Source organism: Hippoglossus stenolepis, chromosome 16 (assembly GCF_022539355.2).
Source record: "Hippoglossus stenolepis isolate QCI-W04-F060 chromosome 16, HSTE1.2, whole genome shotgun sequence".
Lineage (NCBI taxonomy): Eukaryota > Metazoa > Chordata > Actinopteri > Pleuronectiformes > Pleuronectidae > Hippoglossus > Hippoglossus stenolepis.
The window spans coordinates 9,399,849-9,425,536 of NC_061498.1; the positions used below are offsets into that span (position 1 = coordinate 9,399,849).

At 41.9% G+C, this 25,688-nt stretch overlaps 1 protein-coding gene across 1 annotated transcript in view; it reads right to left on the reverse strand.

Annotated features, from left to right (window-relative positions):
* LOC118123640 (ras-related protein Rab-26) overlaps positions 1–25,688 on the reverse strand; it is a 48,702-nt gene that overhangs the window by 14,956 nt on the left and 8,058 nt on the right. Inside the window, exons 3-5 of the mRNA XM_035181140.2 lie at positions 11,005–11,046; positions 9,226–9,292; positions 2,410–2,462 (exon numbers count right to left, since the gene is read on the reverse strand). Coding sequence (XP_035037031.1) covers positions 2,410–2,462; positions 9,226–9,292; positions 11,005–11,046 — 162 coding nt within the window. The remainder of the gene's footprint in view (positions 1–2,409; positions 2,463–9,225; positions 9,293–11,004; positions 11,047–25,688) is intronic.

Sequence of the window (25,688 nt, forward strand, 5' to 3'; positions counted from 1 at the left end):
ATGAAGGATGGCACCGGAGGAGATAGACGCCATTTTATATTCTCTTCTAACATATACAGGTGGCAAAACAGTGGTGCTGTCCACAAGTATTCTCCCAACCTCAAGGAAGATGGTGATATTTGTTCAGTTTAGTACAAATTCATCTTCATTATTGATTAAGATGTAAATTGTTAATTTGATTGAATGGAGGAGTGAACTCAAAGTTTAACTGCTCTATATTTCTTTCAATTCCTACCCGTGTTGATTTTCCCCCTTGTGCTTCAAGATGTTGCCAGTTTTTGTTTATAGCTTGTTTAAGATTTTCAACTAAACTTCATTTATATGCAGAAAAGTATGTAAAGGTACTCGAGTGTTATCTTAGTGGCAAACTTATTATATGCAGAAAGAAGAAGATTGTTGGACCAACTTCAAAAAATTACTTCAATTGGTAAGAAGCAAATTAATCAAATTTGTTCAACTTAAAGTCAATAAATTGTATTTATTACAATTATTTTCTAAGTAGATTTTTAATCTACTGTATGACAAAACAATCTACGAAATTCCTTGTCAGTTTGTCACTTTTCTTTTATTCAGCTAAATCGATTCAGGGAATAAGTCTGGACAGCCAGGATTAGATTGTGCTTTGATTTTTAAACCGCTGTGCAGGACTAAAATCCTTTTTTTAATTAAAAAATAAAACTATATGTTCTCAACACACAGTGTCTGTACCAACATCTCATGTTGAGCTTCAGTTTATGAAGCCATGCATCCAGTCCATCTGCCTGTGTAGGTAATAAAATTCTCTGGTCTAAAGTAAATGGTTTCCTTTGCATGAGCGCTCAGGCAATTCTTCCCAGTCTCATCCTTCATCATCTAATCAGTTTAACCTGTTCCCCGTGTCATAAAGCATCAAGCACAAACATTTCACAGCCTGTGCTAACAAGCAGGACACGGCGCCGCAGTGGCTCAGTGGAGTTCAGGGCTGTTCAAACCCCACCAGAGTTCACTGGCTGCCACTCTGTGTTGACTTAGCATGTTCACTCTATGATGGTTTCTCTTCACACTGCATAAACATGCCTATTAAAAGGTCCAGTGTTAGGAATTTAGTGACATCTAGTGGGGAAGATGCATGTTGCTGAATATCCCTCACCTCACCCTCCCCTTCCAAACATGAAAGAGAACCTGTGGTAGCATTCAGTTGTCATAAAAACTCAAAAGATGTCTTGTTTGTCCAGTCTGGGATACTGTAAAAAACATGGCAGCCTCCTTAGAAAGGACCCGGTCCCTGTAAATATAAAGGGCCCATTCTAGGGTAAAGAAAACAACAATTCGTACAATTTAGATGAAACACACTAGAGAAAACATCACTAGGATTATTTTATATTCAATTTCTGCCAATAAATCCCTTTCACCTAAATCTTACATACTGGACCTTTAAGTAAGTAAAACTTTACTGCTGCTATTGACCAAGACGTTGGCGTGAGAACTGGAGTGGGTCCCCGGGCACTGAAGTGTTTCTATCCACTGCTCAGAGATTGCAAGGATGGGTCAAATGCAAGAGAGAAAATTCCCCCACAGCGACTCCTAAAATATAACTCAACTTCAGTTCAATACATGTAAAGGTATATAAGGTCCTCTGGGCAAGAAAGAACAGAGGAGATACAGCTTTAGAGAGGTCGTGTTTTACACATCAAGTCTATAACACAATCTAAGTGCTAAATACTGACATATCTTTTTTAACATGTGCTGCTGGTCCTGACATCCAATAATTGAGAAACAGTCATGCAAAGCTACTTAAAATGATGTATTTTCCCCCTGTTTGTTTGTAGGCATTCGAGTGCAGTGGAGAGAAAAAGGGAGGAATGAAGAAAGGCAGTGTGGGTCTGCCATGATGAATGGACAAAAAAGAGTTTGGACTAAAGGCTAAACTGTGCTATCACACAACAAATCTCTTTAAGCTCTGCTCCTATTTGATTCAATGTTTGTTCTCTCCAGTTCTCCCTGGGGTCCTCAATAAAGTCTCTGCCTGTTGGACTGGTTTCAATCAACATGTGGGTTAAATAATAACACAGACGCAGACGTATCACAGAGCTGCATCATCCAGTCATTCATGCATCAATAACGAATGACATAGCAGATGCTGCGGAGCCTTCTGTGACAACATGTGTGGTCGTGATCCAACCACAGCCTTTCAATCTACAAAATCAATCTGATGGGCACAAATTTAAATGAACAACTTTGAATTACAAAGTGGAGCATGACCGCTGGACAATGTCGGTTCATGGAAAAGTGGTAAAAGTGATAGAATGAAACTGGAGGTTGTTCGCTCTTACACAAAATCAAACAGAGGCTCCTTATTAAAGGAACTCTGCAGTTTCTGAATACAGATCCACAAATACACAAGGACCAGCCATCAAAAGAACAGCCCACCTGTATGTTGTCGAAGGATGTCTTGTTGGTTACGTCATAGAACAGAAGGAGAGCTGGAAGAAACAGAGAAAAGAGCATCACTTAGAAAATCCCTGTCCATAAATCACATTATAATGCAAAACAGTTTGGTGGATAGAAATGTGTGCAACTGCTTAACGTAATCTTTAACTTAATCTTTGACTGATGTCTCAATTTCCTTTCAAATTAAATTACGAGAGTTCATTTCGCTGCGAGCACCAGGATGATTAATTTGAAAATTACAGTCCTGTGTGACATTTTGGAATTCAGACAGACCGGAGTCAAGATTTAAGCTCTTTGACTAACATCATCCCTTCTGCATTTAGAATAAAAATACACAGCTTAATAAATGGGAATCAGAGATAGAGATATTTAAAAGACCCCATCGATTTAGCACTGCTCCCATATATCATTGTCTGACCATAAACCCTTTGGAAAAAGATGCAGCAGGCCCACAGAAATCATCGTTTAATTGCAAATCTTCTTCCATGTAAAAACCTGCTACACTATATAATGCAACTGTATCACCAACAGTTTGGTCAAGGATTCTGATGTGTTATTCTAGTAGCTGCTAATACAAAGACTATAAGGATGAACAACATGTTTCCGAACATGTTTGTGAAGCCGAAGTTTCTCAATCACCCTCTTGTGGCTGGCAGCAGTATCAGTAATAAACCCTGATTCCTCCATGTTAGTGGATGGGACATGGACCAAACTAAAATGTCAAAGTATACATACATTTTTTTTATAAAAGTAAAACATGTGTAATGGTGGGACTTGCTACGGAGGCTCCATCCCCAGATCGCTACGGATTCCAAAAGCAAAAGATGGCAGCGTTCGTATCTTGGATATTTTGGCTTCATTTCTAGATAGTGGGAGGAAGTCGAGACGCGGCGTCCATCTTTATGTACAGTCTATAAACATATGAATGTAAAATTGGTTGAGTTCCCTTTTATGGCGTTTGCACATTGGAATATAGTCGTGACAAACTTCTCTGTTTACTGTGGTAAATTCAACATACAGCCCGAGACTTTTTTATAGACTTCAAACATCTCTTGTTGTTCACACTGATGTTTGTTGAACAGAATAAAAATACTGGAACATACAATACATTTGAAACACTGAAATTATGTGAAATACTGAAAAAGTAAAAAGTAAAACACCACATTTGACGTGCTTATATAACCAATGTGCCAAAGAAATAAATATACAGTAATATTTGATGATGTGTATTTTGTAGGTGTTAGATTTTACAACAAGAATGAAGATTAAAAGAGTGAAAGGACCTTTTGAACTGCACAGATGCCTCCGCTCATGTCCTTTTGTTTCTGTGAGAGGGGCAGTGCAGGTATTAAAGAGGCAGTGAGAGGCTGTGCAGCTGAAACAGAGGCGGCCCAGTAGGGATGAGCATGATTCAGACTGACAGCTGTGTAATAAAGCCGAGCTCTCCTATACTTGTCCTGGAGCTGCTTCTCACTCTGCTGCTCTCTCTCTCTCATCAATCCACGGTTGAAGTCGGGACACATGAAATCCGTCACCGCCGCGGGATCGCTCGCTGGGAGTGTGTATGCGCAGATCCATGCGTAACTTGAACCAAATAAGCGATTTGTAATGCGTGTACAATGTAGAAACAACGGATGCAATCAAGATGCGTCTCACGATACGCAAGATGTACTGGCAAATGGAACGGGGAAATCGAGGTTCGGATTAGGAAATAAACGGAGATTGCAGGAGGGAGAGAGAGTTGATGGGTAAAGTAAGAGCAGCAGCAGCGGGAATAAAAAAGCGTTGCGACAACAAAAGAGGAAAAGTTAAATCGGTGACACACTTTAAAAAGGTGAAAACAAGGACAAGCATGAAGAGAAAAGAGAGCACAACACAGATGGAGGTACAGCAGTGGGAACTGGAGAAACATTTGTGATGAATACTTGAGTGTGAGCCTCTTTTTCCCCCCATAACAGCTCATTTAAACGGTAAATGGACTCTTATTGATGTTGCACGTTTTCTTGTCTTATCGTCCACTCTGTGCACTTTACAGTAAAAGTCACATTCACCCATTCATGCACACTTTCCTCTTTATGGAGCTCTTACTCATTCAAGGCCAGCACAGCCAGCAGGAGCCATTTGTAGTTCATCTCGCCCAAGGACACTTTCTTCACACAGGGTTTCTTAAGCATTGCAAGATAGCGCATTTGTTTTTGTACATTTTCAATGATTTCACAGGGATTAATTCATGGATCTTGATGAAAAAAAAAACTCCGACCGGGACTCGTACTGTATCTATAAAACGTGTGCAGCTTGATTGATTGTGCGGGGACTGTTAGAGTTTGCCAGAAGTAGTTTAAAACAACGATTTAAAGCCTTTAAATAAATTATTGTGCTGAACTTTTTTCCCCTGATTTCCCCAGGCTGTATGCGCTCTATTGAGTGACATTGTAATTTGTTATTTCCCTCATGCATCCTGGATTGTATGACTCTTCTCATGATTGTGCATAATGAAGGCTAAACATAGCTACAGGGTTACTAGATCAAAACATAATGCTTTCTTAGGCTCTACTAAACAGGCCGACCATAGTTCATATGAATCAGCCTCAATATTAAAAAAAATGTTTAAAGAGAACTTAATCATGATCAAATTGTTTCATTCAGGACATTGCTTTTGTTCAGTTGGAGATTGTTTTTCTTATCCAACAACCTCTCCGGGTGAACCTGCAATTTACATTTACTTTGTGCTTTTCCTGATAAATTGTCTTGTTTATTGCCGTTTTCTATTCCCTACGTGCTTAAACCCCCCCCATTTCATCACACTTTACACAAATACGCTTGAATCAAGATAAGCATCTTACATTTTTTAACACAAAAACAAGCCTGGAAATATCTGATGATCTTGTATCCACACTTATTCTCCCACACAGCAGATACACAGACAATCCAGCAATATCTAAAATAATCCTCTCCTGTCTCACAGCCCCACATCCCACACTCTGACTGCAGCCCTGATTTGCCCCCCGCCCCAAGAAAGTGATTGTAATAACTCCCATCCATGCATGAGTGTGTTTGAAAGTTGCATGTAAAAGAGTTTAAGGTCATTAAAGCAGTTCTGTCAGGCTTCTCTAAACTAAACGACCTCCACATCCTTTATTGCACCATAATGTCAGTCTGAAATATTCATTTTGTTTGCCACATAAATATAACAGCAAAAAACCATAAACCTTTTACAGTAACTCACAGCTGGTCTAAGTCTTCTCGGGACCCTAATTTGATTTGTGGCTTTTGGCATTTGACACTGCAGCTTCCTTCCGTCCTTCAATGATCATCATTTATTATTAAAATCTTTCGGCGTTGCCAGACTCGGCTATTAACGCAGCACCGTTCACTGGGTTCGGTAACGCTACCAAAAGGCTGCAGGACTCTGGTAGAGTTCTGCAAAATAATCACTTCTTTTACTCTGGTAAATGAGGATGTGGGGAATAAAAGAGACAAATAAACTAATTCAACTTTACAGCACAGATGATTGCAGGGAGGCAGGTAACAGACGACACACTGGGACGTGATGTTGTCTGAAATCCTGTGACAGCTGATCGCTTTATTGCAGTGATGTAGACACCTGCACACACTCTTGATATTACTGTTGGGTGTCCGTCAGTGATGTGATCATAGACTGTTTATAAAGATGGACGACATGACCACTTGCCTCCTGGTGGCTGCCTGCAGTATAGGTCATAAACCCCACCTCCTCCATATTCGTGGATGGGACATAAACCAAACTAAAAAGTCAAATACATGTCAGATAAGGTGCAGCATGGCAGCGTTCATATCCCAGTCGTCCATCTTTATATCTGTGGCAACGATCAGAGTTGCAAGATACTTGCAAGATTCAGTCACTTAGTTTCCATCCAAATTTAGCACAATTTGAGAATGAAGTTCTACAATATGCAGCCTATCATTTTGCACGTGCATGTGGGCATCGTGAGTTACATCAGACCATTGGTTTCATGCTGGTCTGCTGATTAACAGTTGGGGGCAGTAACGCACTTAAAAGGAACATCAATGTGCCAACAAAGGCGGTGGAGAGAAAGACCGTAAAAACCAAATGAGTGTTGACCATGGAACTTATGTTTGTTTAAAAGAAACCGTACAAGGACGACTCTAATTGGAATTGATCGATGACCTTATCACACTGTGGTGATTTCGTTGTTAATGAAGTGTGACGGAACATTAAAATGATTACTTATTGGACCTTTAATCACAGCTCGGGTGCATCATTTTCAAATTGTAAAGAATAATGAGAACCATTATCAACGGCGATTTACTGGCTCATATTCTTTAGCCTCTGCCACACAAAGCATTTAAAGATTCAGATAGAATTCAATCAGGGGCTTTTGCAGGAGGCATCTGCACAGAGACACTTCGATGAAGACGGATCTAAACGGTGAAAAAAAAGTCACTGAGGCTAACGACTGCTCGTACTAGATGATTAGTAAACTGCTGGGAAACAAAGAAGGAAAAGATGCTTTACACACTGAAACTTGTGTTCTCAGAGGTTTTGGTCTTTTGGGTTTTTCGTCTAATTCTTTTCTCACCTCAGCACAACAGAGCGGTGATAAGATGATCAGCATTTTATAAAGGTCACATCTCTGATAGTTATGATGCACCCTTGATAGACATAGTTATAGACACAGAGCAACAGGCTGAACCCCTGTGTCAAACTTCACTGTTGTAGTGGAAAAGTAAAAGTTTAAGTCTATACTTCATAGATGTGAGATGTGATTTTCAGAAGGTAGTTCTTAAAACTCCTCCAAGGTCCCCAACATTCAGAAGACAGCCGCAGATAAATCCTGCAGACTGATCGTCAACCCCTGACATGCATAATGAGGATAATACAGAGACACAGATCATTTACACTTTCTAAATCATGCATGTAATGGGTCACACACACACACACACACACACACACACACACACACACACACACACACACACACACACACACACACACACACACACACACACACACACACACACACACACACACACACACACACACACACACACAGACACACAGACACACACACACACACACACACACAGCCTAATTTGCATAAAACGTCCCGACTGCCTGGAGATTAAAAGTCAAACCAGGTTATGCATTGTCCATACGCATGAGGTGACAAAATGACAAACACACACTGCAACACTGTGTGAATATCAAGAGCCGGGAAGAGAAGAGCCAACATTGGCCCCCTTAGGAGAAAAAAGCTGTGCTGCTCTTTAAAGGTAGTCAAAAGCATTTTCATCTGGTGATGTGATCAATGTCACACAATCCTTGACACCGTATGCGTGTTGTTAATTTTAAACTCACCAGGATAGTGACAAAAAGTAAACGATGACCAAACAGAGCATACTATGCTTTTTAATGCTCTAGGTTTTTTACATCATAACATGATGCAGTCGCACACATTTCTATCCACCAAACTGTTTTGCATTATAATATGAAATTTAAATCAGTTTAAGTTTGTGTGCAACTGGCCAAACAAGAATTTCACTAAAGGCAAATTGATATATCATGTTAAGGAAGCCAAAAAATATCTGAAACAGCTTGAACTTGACCTTTGACCACCCGAACATAATCAGTTGATCTGTGAGTCTAAGGGAACATTGGTGTCCAATTTGAAAGGATTTTCACACGTTCACAAGCCCAAAAAAAGGTTTTCTGAGGCCACCATGACCTTGACTTTTGACCTTTGACCACCAAAATCTAATCAGTTCAGCCGTGAGTCCAACTGAGCGTTTGCATCAAATCTGAAGAAATTCTGTCAAAGTGTTCCTGAGATATCATGTTGACAAGAATAAAACAGACGGACGTGCAACTGCATGCGGCCACTGGCAGCCATCTGCACGGAGGCATAAAAAAAAGACACATGCAGACACACAAACACACGTCTGAATGACTGATCACAGATCATTAAATGGCGCCATGAATCCTGAGGGTGTTGTCTTTTCATCTCAGGAGAGGAGTGGAAAAACCTCATCCCCTAATAATATTGCACATTGGAAGAGAAACAATCTCACCTACACAGCGACACTAACATGGCTGTGAATTATACTGGGAAAACACTTTTTAAATACAGAGTTTACAAAGTGCTCTGACAACAAAGCAAGAAAAGTAAATGAAAACTTTAAGAAGAAAGCAATTTAAAGGTGAAAATAAAACAATAAAAACCCAGAGAAAACACAACATCCCATGAAAGCAAGTCTATAAAAGTGGCATTTAAGAAGTGATTTAGAAGAAGTCACGGACTCTGCGAGCCTTAACTCCTCAGGTGGGCCATTCCAAAGCCGAGGGGCCCTGATGGCAAATGATCGGTCGCCTTTAGCTTTAACCTCCACTTTGGAAAAAGCAAGCAGGGATCCACCTGAGGCTCTAAGGCTGCATACAGGCACACGAGGGGTCAATCATTCTGTGATGTAGCTTGGGGCCAGACCCTGGTGTGCTTTAAAAGTGATCAGTAAAATCTTAGAATCAATTCTAACACTGACAGGGAGCCAATGGGGAGAAGCAGGGATCGGGGTGATGTGAAGTTGCCTTTAAAGACCAGTGAGAAGCCGAGCTGCTGCGTTCTGAACTAGTTGGAGGTGCTGGTGAAAACACACTAACTTGTAAGTCTAAACCCGTGAGGCCATAATCTGCATATCATGAGACTGGCCTAGAGCGGCATGTTATGAGCTTCATCAGGTTCATTTGCTTTCACAATAATCACAAAAGAGTATTCTGGTGTATAAGTGGGGGTGTCTCACCGTTGGCGTCGCGGTAGTAGGCATGAGTGACACTGCGGAAGCGCTCCTGTCCGGCGGTGTCCCATATCTGCAGAGAGTGAGAGAGGAAGGCAATCACTGCAGAGACGTTTCTATCTTTTTAATAACTCTCCTGTTTCTTCTGAGCCAATTCAATCAACTCCTGTGATACTGGATAAGTCAGGAGTATGGAAATTAGTCCACTGTCTTACGAAGTCTGCACTGGTGAAAATTCTGGGTGGCGTAAAACTGCATCTTTTGGTCACTCGGAGGCAGCAACGCAAGCACAACACTGACATGCATCACAAAAGGCTTGCTATGTGTGTAAAGGGTCGCTCTGCTTTGGTCTCCACCGAGTCCTAATGAAAAGAACCGGGTATTGAGCTGAGCAGAGCTGCAGGGTTGTTTCATATTACAAAATATAATCTGATCTATTGTTAATATAAAAACATAGAGTTGAGGTCACACCTTATATTGCATTCATACATTGTAGTACATTGTCCAACAGCAGTGGAATAAGGCTATTTAAGTACTGCAACACTGCTTTTCAACGCAGTTTGGCTCCAGTGCCAATTACATGTTCTCCCGTCCTTGGAGCCGAACTGTTCAGGCTGACAGCAGCCCTCATTTGGTTTATGTATAAACTACATATCCTGGATTTTGTCCTGGCCTGTCACCTGCTGGATCATTATCATTCCCTTTGCCTACCTAACCAATTTACCCTCACTCCCTCGTCCTCCTCGCTCTCTGTGACATGTCCGCGTGGATGCTGGCTCTGCCTCCTCGCTTGCACCCTGGGGCAACCGTCCTCCCAGGATCCGTGTGGCAGCAATGACGAATGGCAATTACACGAGGAAAAATAACTCTCCGCTGTCTCTGTTTGGAGGCGGCAGGGTGCTCTGCAAACGGACTCTAAGCCAATTAACCCCAAATAGATTAATCACAGAGCAGAAGTCCTCTCCACCAGCCTCCGTCAACCCCTAATTAAGATCATTATGGCGGATTCACATAATTGCTTGCAGTGATTGAATATCAAACATACAACAATGCAGAGTTGTTCTGACTATGGGCGTCAGTTCTCACAGTTGTGAATGAAGAGTGTCAGTGCCCCGTGGAAAGTATTCATGGAGACGGATGAAGCCTAATTATTTTTCAGCATATTTTTGATTGTCTGGATCATTGATTGTCGTCACAACATAAGGCCACAGACACTGGGTTTCTTCATTATACGGTATAAGCATTAAAGCTTAATGTAAAAACCTAAAACATATAGTGGTCCCCAAGGACCGAGCACAAGCAATAGAGAGAACACAGACATTAAGGGAAATGTGCTCGGAATCCAGAATGCAGCAGTAAAACAAATGGGGGAAACACAGTGCCCTGGGACCCTGGTGGTGGTGGTGGGCTCGACTAAGATAAACTGCAGCATTATACAGCTCTTTGCTTGTGTGCTGAAGTGAAAGAGAAAGTATCTGTTTGGATCTAAATAATGATCTGGATGTCAGGGTTGTGAGGGTCCGCCTGCTGGGTGACACCAGGGGTCATCTCAGGACAGCGTTTTACCCCTTTTTTGAATGTATGCACTTCTAGATTTGCAGAACTTAAACATACTGTACGTGTGTGCTTTGTTCCTAAAACCCATAAAAACTGGTTTTATCATCTGTGCGGTCTATTAGGAGACAGTAAAACCCCATTTTTATTTGGGTGACACCTTTCATTTGACATCTATTACAAACATTTTGCTCTGTTTTGAAATGATTGTCAGGATGAAATAAAACTTACCTGGAGCTTCACCTTGACTCCGTCGATGTTCAGGACTTTATTCTGGGAAAGAAAGGAAGATAATATAAGTGACAGAGCCTAAATTCAAGCACTCAAAAGTTTTCCGTGTATGGAAGAAACAATCTCAGCAGTGTGTGTGTTTGTGTGCGTGTTATTGTGTACACCTGTCTGAACACTCTCCTCTCATCTACCAGCCTTACTCTCCTCTCTTCTTTCTATCAATATTGCATGGTTCCACCTGACCCGGCCTCTTTTGATGAGGCCTCGCTGGTTTCCTCCAGAGGTTTAACCCGCCCTTCTCTCCTCGCTCTCGCTCTGTACCTTCATTCTTAAGGGGACATTGATTGGAGCTTCGATCTGCTCCACCACACAGACGAGCAGTTTGTCAGGTCAGAAGATGACTCTGTCTTGAGAGCTGCGTGGACAAAGGTTAAACAACCTGCCATCACATTAACTTCAGTCTAAATGATGACTGAACTTTAAGTTAAAAATATCTGGCCTGTGGAGAGGAGCCCTTCACCTCATTGATCCAACATCATTCACGTTCTCACAGCTGGAGGGGCTGTAAATCTTAGTGGATGCACACGATAACACCGTCAATGCTTCCCCTCTTTGTGGAGAAAATTTAAAATCTTTTTTCAAAATGAATCTGTATCTTGATTAACCGATTCATCATTTGGTTCAATCATGAAACCATTTTTCTTCTAATTTCTCTGAGCCCAATTATGGCAACTTCAAAATCCTTGATTCAGCAAATCCTCACTTTTGAACTGAACTATTTTAACAATCTAAGCACATGGATCTAAAGCACATTGAGCAAATGTGAACACACTTTTGTTTAATGTCAGGGAAAAAAAAGGTTTGCAGCAGCGTGCACGTGGTTCAAAAGGGTTGTACTTAGTCTTTTAATTAATCATTGCGGTGTCTTGGGAATTACAAGCAATAAACCAATCAGAGTAAAATCTCCCACTACCTCTAAAAGCCAAGTGCTCTTTCACATTGCCTGATTGCGAATGCCATTGCAGATTTGCAGGTAGTAAGAAAGAACGGTTCTTTGCAGAGGAAATGCAGCTGCTTGTGCACAAGGTGAAAGTTTGCAAGTTGACCATAAAGCAACAGCAGGATTTCTCCAAAGCTTCCTGAGGTGCAGCAGGTGTGAGAGGAGGCAAGTTCTGGCAAATCCGTTCAATATTTATTGAGATGATTCAGCCTGGACCCCTGCTGGTGATGAAACAGCAGGGGTAGCAGCACAGGCTGTATAAAGATGGATGACACATCACTTCCTCCGACTGGAGCTAATGAAGCTAAAATATCCAGAAAATAAAAACCATTGAACAAACATCAGTGTGATAAGAACTTGACATGAAGTTAGATTTTTCTAGTTTAGTCCATGTCCTATCCACTAACATGGAGGAGGCAGGATTTATGACCGGGCTTCATTATTGGAGCGCAATTTTTATGCAGTCTATGGCTTCTACAGTGGTACATGCTCAATCTAGCATGGCTAAATGATTAATCAATTGTTGAAACAATTCCTGATATACTAATGGGTTAATAAACTAATTGTATAATAATAAAAATCAATACTGGCCTTGTAAACTCTCATTCTCATCAATACATTTATTTCACCACATGGATTCCCCAATTTTCCAAGTCGCTGCTGCAGAAAAGAAGAGGTCAAGACGTTCCCTCAGTGACTCACACGCCAGCCTCCCAATAGACGTGTGGATTACCTCACCTGGTGCCACGGCAACGGTCAAAGCCTCCCTCTCCCCCATCATCCCCACTGAGCTGTTCCTGAAAGCCTACTGCTGACCTTCTACCACTCCGATCCCAAAGGAGACACAGCAGATATTCAACCCCCGGCAAGATGCTAATCGTCCCTCGGAGCACTCGAGAAAAAAAATAGATGCAGCTTTTGTTGACGTGTTCGGTTGATTTACTTCCTCACGAGTCACAAAGGAGGAAACTCATAAATATTCACAGACAAGTCAAGCTGCACACTGCGTATCTGTATGTGTGATAGGAATCAAGTCTCCAAAGAATTCCTCCATGTTCTTGTTATCGCTCGAAACCACCATGGTGAGGATTTTGTGGTTAGTCAGGGGTGATTACACCTAGAATTATGCTGGAAGTATTTGAAACCAGACAGGACAGGGCATAGCGACGCAGATTTAATAATATCAGAGAGTGAGGACTGAGCAGGATTAATAAAGCATCTCAGCAGCTTATATAGAGAACGAGTCCACTGTGGAAGACGGGGAATTAAGGTGTAGATTAAAGACTGCCAGTCACACTTCCAGCAACACTTTACTTTCTCCACTTTATTTTCAAAAACCCTCTCGAGCTTTAGCGTCTTTCAAGGGGACACAGCTGATACTCTGTGATATGCTTACAATTAACAGAGGGGTGGCTGAGAGGCTCGTACCACTCTCAGGTCAGTTTAATTCCCAGAGCCGCAGCAGAAAACATCTTCAAATACAAACTGCTCTACTTAGCAGCCAGACACCGGATGCTGGCTATTTAATGCATATGTTTGAGTGAGTGAGAAGATACAGTCGGCACAGAAACAGCACTTCTCATGGGATCATAACTTACAAGTGTAGAAGGAGTTCTCAGAGCAGGTGTCAGCCATCCATCAGATATACCACTTATCATATGAGGGTCATGGGAGGTTGGGGGGGCAGCCGATCCAAGTAGATATTGAGCGACAGGTGGGGCTACACCGGACAGGGTTGACATGCAGAGACAAATAACCACTCAGGCTCACATTCACACCTACGGGAAGTTTAGAGTCGCCAATTAACCGGAGTACCTGGAGAACATTGGCTCGGGGAGAACATGCAAACTCACAGAAAGGACCTTCTTGCTGTGGGGTGCTGTCTGAAACTGAAAGTAACCTGCAGTAATTGAGCCGCAAACTCGGTCCACAGAACCCTGGAGCCACGGCTGCTGCCCACAGAGCTGTTCACCGGTTTATTCAAAGTTTGGTGAAGCTCAAACTAAAGAATCAGCTGTCGTGGACTTCGACAACCCGCTCAGGCTAATGATTCCCAGCCGCCACCGCTATGAGTACTGAACTCGTGTCCAAATTGCACCGAACAATACAAAAGCCAAGCGTGATGCTGAGAAGATGGACGGTTCTCGAGATATGCGCGTCACACACAGACAGACAAACAAGAGATTTCTGGAATTGTTAGATAAAAGATTGATATGGGAAAGTGGTGCAGTTCCTCAATGTCTCCTTTTGTTCCGAAGGCATCAACACATGTCAGAAATCAAGGGAGTTGGGAAAATAGACCAAAGAAACAGAGGGAGGAGATCTAAACGAGAGGCAGGGCTCTCTACTCCGCAGTCGGGCCAACTTCCAGCTGTCTGGAGCTGTCCAGTTTTCTATGTCCTGCTGACACAGACATTTTCACACACTCTCACATACTGTACCAAAACCATTCAGCCTCCTCAACCTCTCCATCTGCTGCAGAGAGGCACGCGTTTCATCTGCTGCTCCTCAATGAAGTTGATAGTGGAAACAGCTTGTCCATATCAATTAATCAATCTCCCCTCCTCTTCCTCACTCGTCTTTGTCTTACACCGTAATACATCTCAAGTTTAAGCCGCCTTTCAGCCATTCCCTGTGTTTTACAGGTTAGGTTTCTTTATTTGTACCAGTAGGTAGATTTGTTTTGCAGCAAATAAAAAGGGAGGCATCAATCCAAACACAGTTCAAAATGATAAAACACTGACACAAGACTAGACCACAAAAACCATGGATAAGGCCAAATATGCAAATATAGCTATAACCTGTTCAAGTAAACAATTGCAGCCGGAACAAAACCATTTCTGTAGCGTTTTGTTTTACCCCCTTGGGACTATAAGCCTTGGACCAGAGGGTAGAAGCTGAAATTCCCCATGCAGAGGATGCGAGTCATCGTTAGTAATGGAGCTGGCTATCCTCTGTAACTGTCTGGTGTACAGGGACCTTAGGCTCATCTGAGGCTCACCAATCAGCCGACTGGACCATTTCACAACCTGACTCAGTCTGTTTCTATCCTCCAAAGACAGGTCACCAAACCATGGCACGAAAGAAAATGACAAAACAGACTCAATAAAAGCCTGATAAAATAGTGGGACATTTTCCTTAAGCAGTACAAACGCTGGTGCCCCCTTTTTTGCACAAAGCTTCACTGTTTGCTTCAAAGCTCAGTTTGGAGTCAACAATAGTCCCAAGGTATTTATAAGATTTGCACACATTCCACAGTTTGACCTTTGATAGATGCGTCTTTCTGTGTGTGGGCAAGTTTTCTAAAATCAATGAAAATATCCTTGGTTTTTTGATGTGCTAAGTTGGAGGAACGACTCCTCACAGGTGTATTTGAGGAAGCCCTTGTTTTTGAGGCCAATGAATTAAATCAGCCACAAGTTGATGCTCTCAAATACAATTACGGGAGAAATAACTACTGCTATGGGTAAAATGCTTAGAACCTACGGTCAGCCGAGTATTATCTGTGAGTATCTGTTAAGTTACTGTTGTTATGATCAGGATGTGTGAAGTGGGACCGGGCATGTATGAAGCAGACACCCCCCCCCACCTCCATTATCTAAGAAGCTAATAATTTTTTATTATCTCCTCTCCTCGATACAGTCGGCTCAGCATTTTCAAAACCCCTTTCTACAAATACGTTCAAATTAAGAAGCACTGCATATTCTCCTGGTGACCGAGAGCAGACAATAAATCACATATACACCAGACACACAGATAATGCAAACAATGGAGTTCATTCATTCATTAAAAGGGCTATACTTGCTGAGCTGGCACAGTTGGCAGAGATTAGGCCCTAGTTCATGTGGTCACCATGATTTCGGCTCCTGATTTCTATGTTATTTTATTCAAGAGTTTTGTGAGGGTGTGCAGGACAGAGAGGGAGGGAATGTTCACTGCTCGTCACTCGCAGCTCTGACTGGCAAAAAGTCTCTTTTCCCCAAAACACGTCTGACAGGGAAGTCGGTGTAATAGCCGGAACCTTCCTGTTATGGACTGTGCCTCACTCGGGGGAAACAGAGACTAATTGAAAGAGCTGTGGACCTCTGGGCTCCTTCAGACAAGCAAACCTGCTCCCGCAACAACTCAGGCTTGCTCATTTATTTCCACGGCTCAGAGGCACTGGCAGAGCTGGAGTGCTGCTGCAGAAGATCACGGCAAATAAATGAAGAAATAAAATAAACTCGGATAGATAAAATTGATGATCTGGGACCACAACGCATAGGTTAACATGCACTTGTATCTATAAAAATTCACAAGCCAGAGCAATTTGCTACTTCCAAGCCTCTCCTTCGTGCTGTAAAAGCCTTAAAATGTGACATCCAACCAGATGTAAACATGATTTAAGTGGTTAACTTTGCTCTTTATATTTCAGCCCATGTTTCGGATTAAAGCTCCTTCTTGGAAAAAGCCTCTTCTCTGTATTTTGATCTATCACCTGTGACCTGCAGCAGAGCACTCACACCAACGCAGGCACTTTTCTCTGATGCTGTATCACAAAGCCTTGACCTCTCTGGAGCTCTTTCCTCAGGCTCCTCTCACACGCTGGCCTGCTACAAATCAAAATGGCAACACAACGCTATGGCTGTGTGTGTTGTGTGACCATGTGTGAAGATGAATAACGGCGGTGGGGGGTCAGTCTTCAGTTTTACCTGAATATATGAACAAACACAGACAGCGTATGGTGCGTTTTACACACACACATCCAAACACCGCCACTATAAGCACAGCCAAACTGAAAATGTCCCCGAGAAACACCTCTATTTATTTTGGTGCAGCATCATCACGGACGAATATCTGCCAACGCATAATGCTGCTCAGATTTTCTCAACTGCTGAGACACATTTCCTGCAAGGATGCGCCACACTCTCAAGAATATAGTGGAAAACAAACCTCAAACATAAACTGTGTCAAAAATATAATTTCTTCAATCCTCAGATGGAAAACAAAAAGCATCAAACACAAAGAATGGGCTCCTCGATGTGGCCGGTAGTCTCTAGACTTTGTACTACAAATCAGCAAAAACAGGTTTGGGTGAAAACACAAGTTCTGGAACCGAGTAATAAAAGTACATTCCCACTATTCCACTGTAATGTAATGTGATAAGACAAAGGCAGCGAAGACTGCAAGACACTAAACATTTAAACAATGTGGATTTTTTAAAAACCAGCCTTGTTAATGTGTCATGAGGAAGGAAATAATGATCAATACGTTTTTTGACACTGAATTGAAAGACTACTTTTGTTTGTATACAAGAAAACTCCAGAGGAGAGATTTAATGAGCATGTTGCGCCTCCTGTGATGTAGCTATTTGACTTTTGAGCAAAAGACAAAAATAAGTTTTTCAAGGAAATTGTCCTGGTTTAAATCAGCTTTTTTATTTGTTTGAACTCAAAATTTTACGGATAAGAATTGGTTTGCGAGTTGATATTAGAATAAGTTATATGAAAGCAACTTGAATGCGCAAACTAATGTATGTCTTTTTGGATAAATGTCCCTCTCTCTTTTGCTTTACCATCTGTTTCCCATCTCTGTCTCTCATCTGCTTCATCATGAAATGCTCCCATATTCAAACAGCTCAGTTCGCTGCTGCTTCTTCTTTCATGCCCCGGTTAAATATTCATGATGCTCATCAGGGCTCTCCTCTCCACATCCCTGTGACATTAGGGCAGCATGTGGCAAAGCCGCTTTTCATTAATTACCATAGACTGGTTAATTACAAACATCTCCCTGGGCACAAGTGAACCCCAACCCACTCACACACAAACACTTACACGTGGATGTTCACGTGTACATAAACAGAATTGGGCAGTAATTCAAGCGTAGCTGAATGCGTGACATTTTTCAATTTAATAAGGGCTGAGTCATGTGCATGAACAAAATAAAACCGCTTACCCCTGATTATAATACAACTAGAACAACACACAGGACAATTAGTGACAAAATGGCTCCGTTCATATACATTGTTCCATTGTAACTTCTTTTTCCATCTTAATCCAATTCTTCTTTTTTTTTTTTTCAAGCAGGAAAAAAACCATTACTGCCACTTGCTGGCATGATTATGCCTGGCACTTAAATTGCACCCACTCAGAGGAGGCAGGCGGTCTGACAGGCAGGCAGGAGAGTGGATAATGGAGAAATCAGTCGGTCAAGCATTCACCCTCTATAAAAAACATGCAGAAGCTGGAAACGAGTGAAAGACAGATGCATAAAGACCATCATGAATGAGGAGACGGATTGTCAGAGACATCCACAGGGACGGAGGAGATCTTTGAGATGGGTCCATTATTGTCATTTCACCCATCAGACCTGCCTCTCTCGCTGCAGTCTTATATTCCTCATAAATCTGAATAGTAAACATTTCCAGACTCATATTACGGTTTCTGCTGGTTGCGATTCTTCAAATACTCAAAGTGGCAGCATGTAACTTTTATGATGCTCTAAAATTTGTCAAAGGGCTTCTGGTCTGCTCCTCCAGCACCAAGGCTGTTTGACTCGGAGTAGAGCATGTTTTAGTTTCCTGCATTAGGTGAGACAGATGCAGGTGGAGTGAAGGGCTGGGGGGAGCAGGGAGAGTGAAGGGCTGCTAGCAGCTTGATTTTCAGAGGTTGCATTTAGTAGCAAGTGGAAACACATTCTCTGCTGTTCAGCTAAGGATTTAACATGGACAAGAGGAATAAATGCAAAGGATCATGATGTCCTGAAGCAGCGTAACCTCTGTATTAATTATGACCTCATCACACACTGTTTAAAATCATGGTCAGATATTGATCATTTAAAATCTATTCATTTTACACAGAATCTACAGGCACCTTCTCTACAAGCAGATGTTCTGTGACACCAGTTCCCTGTGCAACAGAAACACTCGTCTCTAATATAAATGAAGTGATGGATCAGTGGACAAGTCATTTCTTTCAGCGGTGGGAGGGAATCAAACGCACGTCCTTCAACTTGTCGAAGCAGCAAAGCTTGACCGCTCTCCCTCCGTCCTTCATTTCTCTCCTGCTGAGCCACGTCGACTAAAAATAAAGCTGCTCAATCAATTGTGCAAAACAACATTAAAATTAAAAGTATATGCAAAGTGCATCTAGTGCCTGAGTGGTAATAACGTGAGGGTTCACTTGTTGCATGAGTCACACTCTCAAACATCTGACGCAGAGAACCGTGTGATTTTTGACCATGACAGAGACACTTCAAAACGCAGTGTCTTTACAGTATAATGATGTTTGTACTGAAGAAGTCAGACGCAACTTCCAGTGAGTGTTTGGGGGTGTATGCAAACACATGCACGCACTCACGCACGCTCGAGGACCGGCCAAAATGTCCTTGAGTCAAAATGTCCTCACAATGATGGAATTTAACCAAAATTGGCCGTCATAACTATAGATAGACATGCACACGCACACGGTGTCTTTTCCAATCACAGATGAAAGTAAAGGGAAAGTGATTCATATCCCATATGTCCTCATTTATCTATTCTCAGAAAGTCTTCGCTAAGGATGGACTCAATCATGAGTCAATGTCGCATGATGATGGCTCACTGAGTCAACACTGAGTCTTACCTCCACATTAAGACTTGAACAATTACTTAAATGATTCGGCTCTTGATTAATCGATTAATAAACTTGTCTACAGAACAGCAGAAGAGAGCGACAGAGAAACGTAAAGTAGCCTGCGTCCTAAAACATGACTCGTGAGCAGGTTGCTGCAGTTTCCTTGGATGTTTTGTGCCAATGATGATGTAAGAGCGACAGCAAACAATACAGTCAGAAGAGAGAGACAGATGCATAACAAGATCTGCATGCCTGGATCTCCCCCGGTTCATTAACAGTTGCCACATCTGTTGAGCACTGAGATCAGTGTGAGTTTGTATACTGTGTGTGAATGTAGGTGTGTGTTTGTGTCTCTGGATGTGTGACCGAACGGAAACCACACCAGTATCTCACTTCATGATTGAGCACGAGGGAGACAGACGGCCATCCCCCCATCAATAATCTAATGACGGAGGGATGAATTTTTCATAAAAGGAATTTTAATGTTTAATGTCCTCACCTCGCACAGGAAATATACACAAACCAATTCCGTCTGAACTTTAACACACATATACTCTCACCTCATCAAAGTGAAATAACTTCTCTTCCTCTTCCTCATCCGTGTGCGACTGTGGGCTGAGCTCGGATCAGTTAATTGACCCTCCGACACATTTTCAGCCCATTTAAGCACTAAGCTGTGGTCAGTGCTATTGATCGCACGACGAGGGCTTGGTCTTCCACACCAACCATCAAGCACTGTTTACTGGGAGGTTGACCAAACCACAGTAAATACAACCCCTCCTGATGAATTGCACGTCCACATGGGATGATTGGCTCTGCATTCTGGAGGTCAGAGGTCAGGCGAGAAATCTATATTTACAGCTTCAATCTGAGGGGTTTTGACAAAGAACATCAACAATGTCTGGTAGTTGTCGTTGGTTTAAGAAAAGGAAATTGCTCAGGAAACGTAAAGAATTAAAGACCTGTGAAAACTGGAGTTTAGGGGCAGACGCCAATATTGATATCTATTTATATCAATTTTATCACTATAGTTTATAGACAAACCTGTATTTATTTAAACATAAGCACATTACTAGACCAAGGGCATTACTAGACCATAGGCTATTTATATGAGATGCATGGAAAAAGCCAGCGACTTTCTTCCATATCCTACTGTGGGTTTTTTAAATGGTGACTGGGTTCAGCACATTGAAAACAAGTTAGGTCTGAGCAGCAGAAAACGACAGCTTGTGTTGACCCAGAGTGGTGGAGGGGGCGAACGATTTATTTTTCATGCATCTTTCAGTCTAATAGCTGCAAAGTTCTTAAATGCTGGAGCAGGAGTGCTGACATGCATCCACACTTCAAGTTCTGTTAAAATCAGACGACTGAAAGGTTTGAGCAAAAAAATCCTGCAGTCGACTGATTCAGAGCCGCCTCCCCCCCCCCACCCCCACATACATACTAAGTACACCCAAAAATAACATCAGTGAAATCTGGATAGATGCTGTTTGTTATGTGCGAAACTCGTCTGTGCCTCCACATGTAAACTGGATTTTACATGATGCCCCAGCTCCATCAGCGAGGTGTGAAACGTCTGGTCGGACTTGTGACACACAGGAGTGTCCCTGGTGTAAATGGAAACGAGAAGGGAGTAAAGAGAGAGGATAGTGGAGGAGGCATGGTAAAGCTTCAAGCTGAAAAAAATGTTCGGAATATTCAGGGGAGGGGTATGGCGCCATGGAGCAGGCAGGACATCAACACCGGAGTCGGCCCTTAACGCAAAAATATCTAAAATCTTGTTTTCTTTCCAAGCTGACATCTTTGTAAACATCTTCTACGTGTATGGATCCTCTTTCTATCCTGAGATATTTGTATTATTCTACTGGTTTTTTGGTTTCACATCATCACGTTTTAGAAACGTCATCAACACTTGCACTCGCTTTGAGTGACGTACTCTTTTCATTTTCCATTTGTGCAGGTGAAGAAAGTTCACCCTGTTGATATTTATATGCAAAATGCTAGGGTAACCTTGCCATCAAGTAATTGTGTCCATCGTGAAGGACGGTCACAATTAACTGTTTCAATGTAGCGTGACTGCACGGGAGCTGCTCATCAGATCTGTGGGGATGAACTCCGAGCCGTCCGCTGGTTATTCTCCGGTTTCCTGTGCAACACTTTTGTGGATTCAGCTGCCATGTTTGTTGACATTGATGACACCGTGTTGACCAAAGATTTTCTGTTAACAATGAGATCATTCACTCAAACCGCCCACGCACAAGAAATGACGCTGGTGATCAAATGACAATGACAATATCTTTGCAGTAAATCATTGTTAAGTAAAGCAGTGGTGTGATGTTTCATCTGTTATGGGCTGTACAGTGACGCTGGGAAACAGACGCTAACTCCAGAATGTAACAAATGATAACCTCCGTTTATCCGCAAGGGGACAAGTTGTCTGTGATTAGCTCATTGGGAAGTTTTTGTTATTGTAGTGAACAAAACAATCAGTTGAGCACATGTATCGGTGGGACCTCAACACCACGGCTCAAACCCCGTACTGTGCAGACTGTGGTCTTCAAACCTGTGATGATGATGAAGATGGCATCATCACAGGTATCGCGGATATGTTGGTTTCTTTTCTGGTTAGAGGGAGGAAGTGGAGATGCATCGTTCATCTTTATATACAGTCTATGGTTCTCATGCGTTCAGAGAATTCATGCAGTCCATCTAATAGTTGTTGGAAGATTTGACTTAAGCCAACAAATTTCAACCTTATGGTGGCGCTAGAGGAAAGGTCAAGGAATATTCATCCTCTAGGAACCATAAAGGCCTGTGCAATCATTTTAACGGTAATCCAATCACATAATTTGAGGTATTTCAGTTTGGACCAAACAACAGACTGACAATTTAGGATCTTGGTAAAGTTGTTCAAAGGTGTTTTGATGGTGAAACTTGCAGATGCATAAGAAGTCTATCACACACGCACATGACTGACAGCTGGGTGCTGCGCCCTTGTCTCAGCGGAGGCGAGTGCTGCTCGTCTCCTCACCACTGAATTTACATCCGTTAAGGTGACTGGGGGATTAACGTCTCTCAGATGGTGAGGAGGAAAATGTGAGGAAAGGTTGTTTTTCCCACTACATCGGAAATGAGGGGAAGGTTGTCGAAGTAATATTATTAATTGGCCTCTCTGCTTCTCCTTGGAATTAGTTCCTCCCCTATTGTCCCCAATTATCTGTCTCACTCTTAATGATCCTACAGTTCTCTCCCAAAGAAATTGCTTTTCAAGCCTGGCTTTCCAACAAAGACATTTTGACCCTGTTCACGGAGACTGACTCTTCCCTTTAGCTGAAAACATTGTATTTCTGTAAGTTACATTGGAGAGATAAACCTACCAACTTCCCTGCCGGTGTGTGGGATTTAAAAGGGATTAAAAGTGTGAATAAACGTTTGCCTCACGGCTACAATATTTAAAAGAATAAACAACAAACATTGAACATATCATTTTCTAGAGAGAATCTACCCGATGCTGCACCGTGGAGGAAAGTGACAGAAAAATGAAGCAAGTTTTAAGTATGATGGATCTAAACAATTACAGTATGGGGAATTGATATTGGACTATCAGTGTGTAATTGAGACAAAGTGGCTGACATGACAGTTATTAAAAGATATTTGTAACAGATTGGTAGAATGGCCTTATACACTGTACATGCAGGAGGTGGAACCCCAGTCTGGAGTAGGGGTTCAGCACCAGGGACAGCTCCCACCACAGACTGTACAACAGCTCTGTGAAAGATTTGGACTTCGCAAAGCCCTCACAGCAGTTTTCTATTTATTTATTTTATTAAATTAAAGGTAGTGAATTAAAGACCCAAGGAGAACAAAACATAACCTTTCAATAAAAATATTGATCTGATGTCCAAAAAAGCCAGATCCATACAAAACTAACGGAGCTCTCAGTGGATTGCGTACCTCCGCCAAGGCTGAACAGTCCCCTCATGAAACCACCTTTAATCTCACTAGATACAGATTTTTTATTTGGATTTGCACCAAATTACACAGACACAGCTGATTTGCTTCATCAAGATCCATGAATTATTGTCTGAGAAATCAATGAAAAGGTTGAAAAACGCCCAATCTTGTCAATACAGATAGCGAAAAAGCATTCCTGGATCTGCCCCCTGATATACACCAAAATTGTATGGGTTCTCTCCTGACCCACATTGCATCCTTTCACCAAGTTTGGTGGTAATCCGTCCACTAGTTTTAGCGTAATCCTGCTAACTAACAGAAAAATAATCAGAAGTAAACATAAGCTCCTCGGGAATAAAACCCTGTTTGTTGTACAGACAAAAAAATAGGTGTACATATATATTGAGAAAAAATATTCTAACCCCTGCAGAGAACTGATCCCACCAATACAGTAAGTACTGCTTGTGTACCCTGATATAATGAAGCTTATTCCTCTGATCCATAGAGCTCAATTAATGAGGCACATGAATGAACCACACTAGGTTACATATTCCTTAATTAAATTCAATAGTGTTTTTTGTGTCAATCCCACTCACACTGTGCGTGTGCTTCGAATACTCACTAGAGCCCCAAATGTGTTTTCATCCACAGCTGAAACTATAGCAATATAAACTGTACTTCAGTTTGAGTAAAGTTTGATAAGAAAATGCAGTGCCAAGTCATTTTTTAAAACTTCTTAAAGCCTTAAGATGAATGAAACTAATACATCTGTGACCCGTTTTCAAAGATTTACACTATATCTTCAGTCTGAATCAGTGGAGCCTGAGCCTGAGCGCCACAGACAGGGCGGGGGAGCTGGAAGGTAGTGTGAGAATGACTAATGCTTTGTTTTAGTCCCTTTCTTGAGATTTGTTGACAGAGGGAAAAGGCTGAATAACACCATGCATCTTAATAATTATCCCAGACCCACCAAAGAACGCCATTACAGTTTCATCTTTGTCTCGGACTAATGAGAAAGTTAATGAATGTACAGTGACTATTGTCTGATACCAACATAAAGCTTGAATATGTGAACTGTTTGCATCTGTGGAGTCGGCTTGATTAATGGCTTTTTAAAATCTGAATTTAAACTGACATTGCTACTCACAGTTTAACGTCTTTAATGTGTCTAATGTTTAATTAAAAACTAAATTCAATACAGTCAAGGAAACTGTGAATTTTGTGTCTGCGGAGATATGAATTCAAGCCGTGGAGAGCCAGGCCTTGGAATAAAAGACAGGGTCGGTGGAGTCTCAAAAGGTTATTGTCCGCAAGTCTTCTTCATTCTATGAAGGAAACTACATTTGCCCTCCACTGATAGAGTCTGATCCTCACATCTCAAGGAGCTGGAAGAGGTACAAGTGATGCAAGTTGTGTTTAAAGAGAAAGGGAGAGAAGAAAATGTCCTCGTCCTGTGATTCGTGTTTGTGTGTCTCTATGCATGATGCAAATCTTTACTTTCGCGAGGGAGAACAAATCAGAGGTTCTTACGCAGCAGGAAAAAAACTGCTGCCTGAGCGACAGGGGTCATTGACACCGGACTGATGCCTTTCCCCTGCTGCCTATAACCTCCTGACTGAAGCAGCACGCCAACTCCTTCAAGCTACGAGCGTCAGAGGCCACACAATCAAACCCAAAGCTCTGCTCTCCGGTCAGCCTTGTCCACCTGCCCATGACTCGTATTACCATGGCAACAGGTGATCTGGACGTGCTGCATCACAGTTGACATGTGGACTCTATTATCTGATATTCTACTCCAAATTTTCTACAGATCTTTAAGCCAAATAAAGTATTTCTTAATAAAATGAGACAACTTGTGCTGGTGAATAAAGACAGTAGAAGAAAAACACACTGATTTTACACATGAAAGTCTGTTCACAGCTCTCGGGGAGTTGAATAAAGGCTTCTGAGGGAGCTACATACGCAATGCCTGCAATCTTTTATCTTATAAAGCTGTACATTTTAGTGAGGTTACAGGTACTATCCACCATTTACATGGACTGAGAGTCTCTTATTTACCTTGGAGACACCCAAGCTTCATTGTTTCCTGTTTTTTGTAACGTTTTTACTTAATTTCTTGTTTCTTAGTTGCTTACATC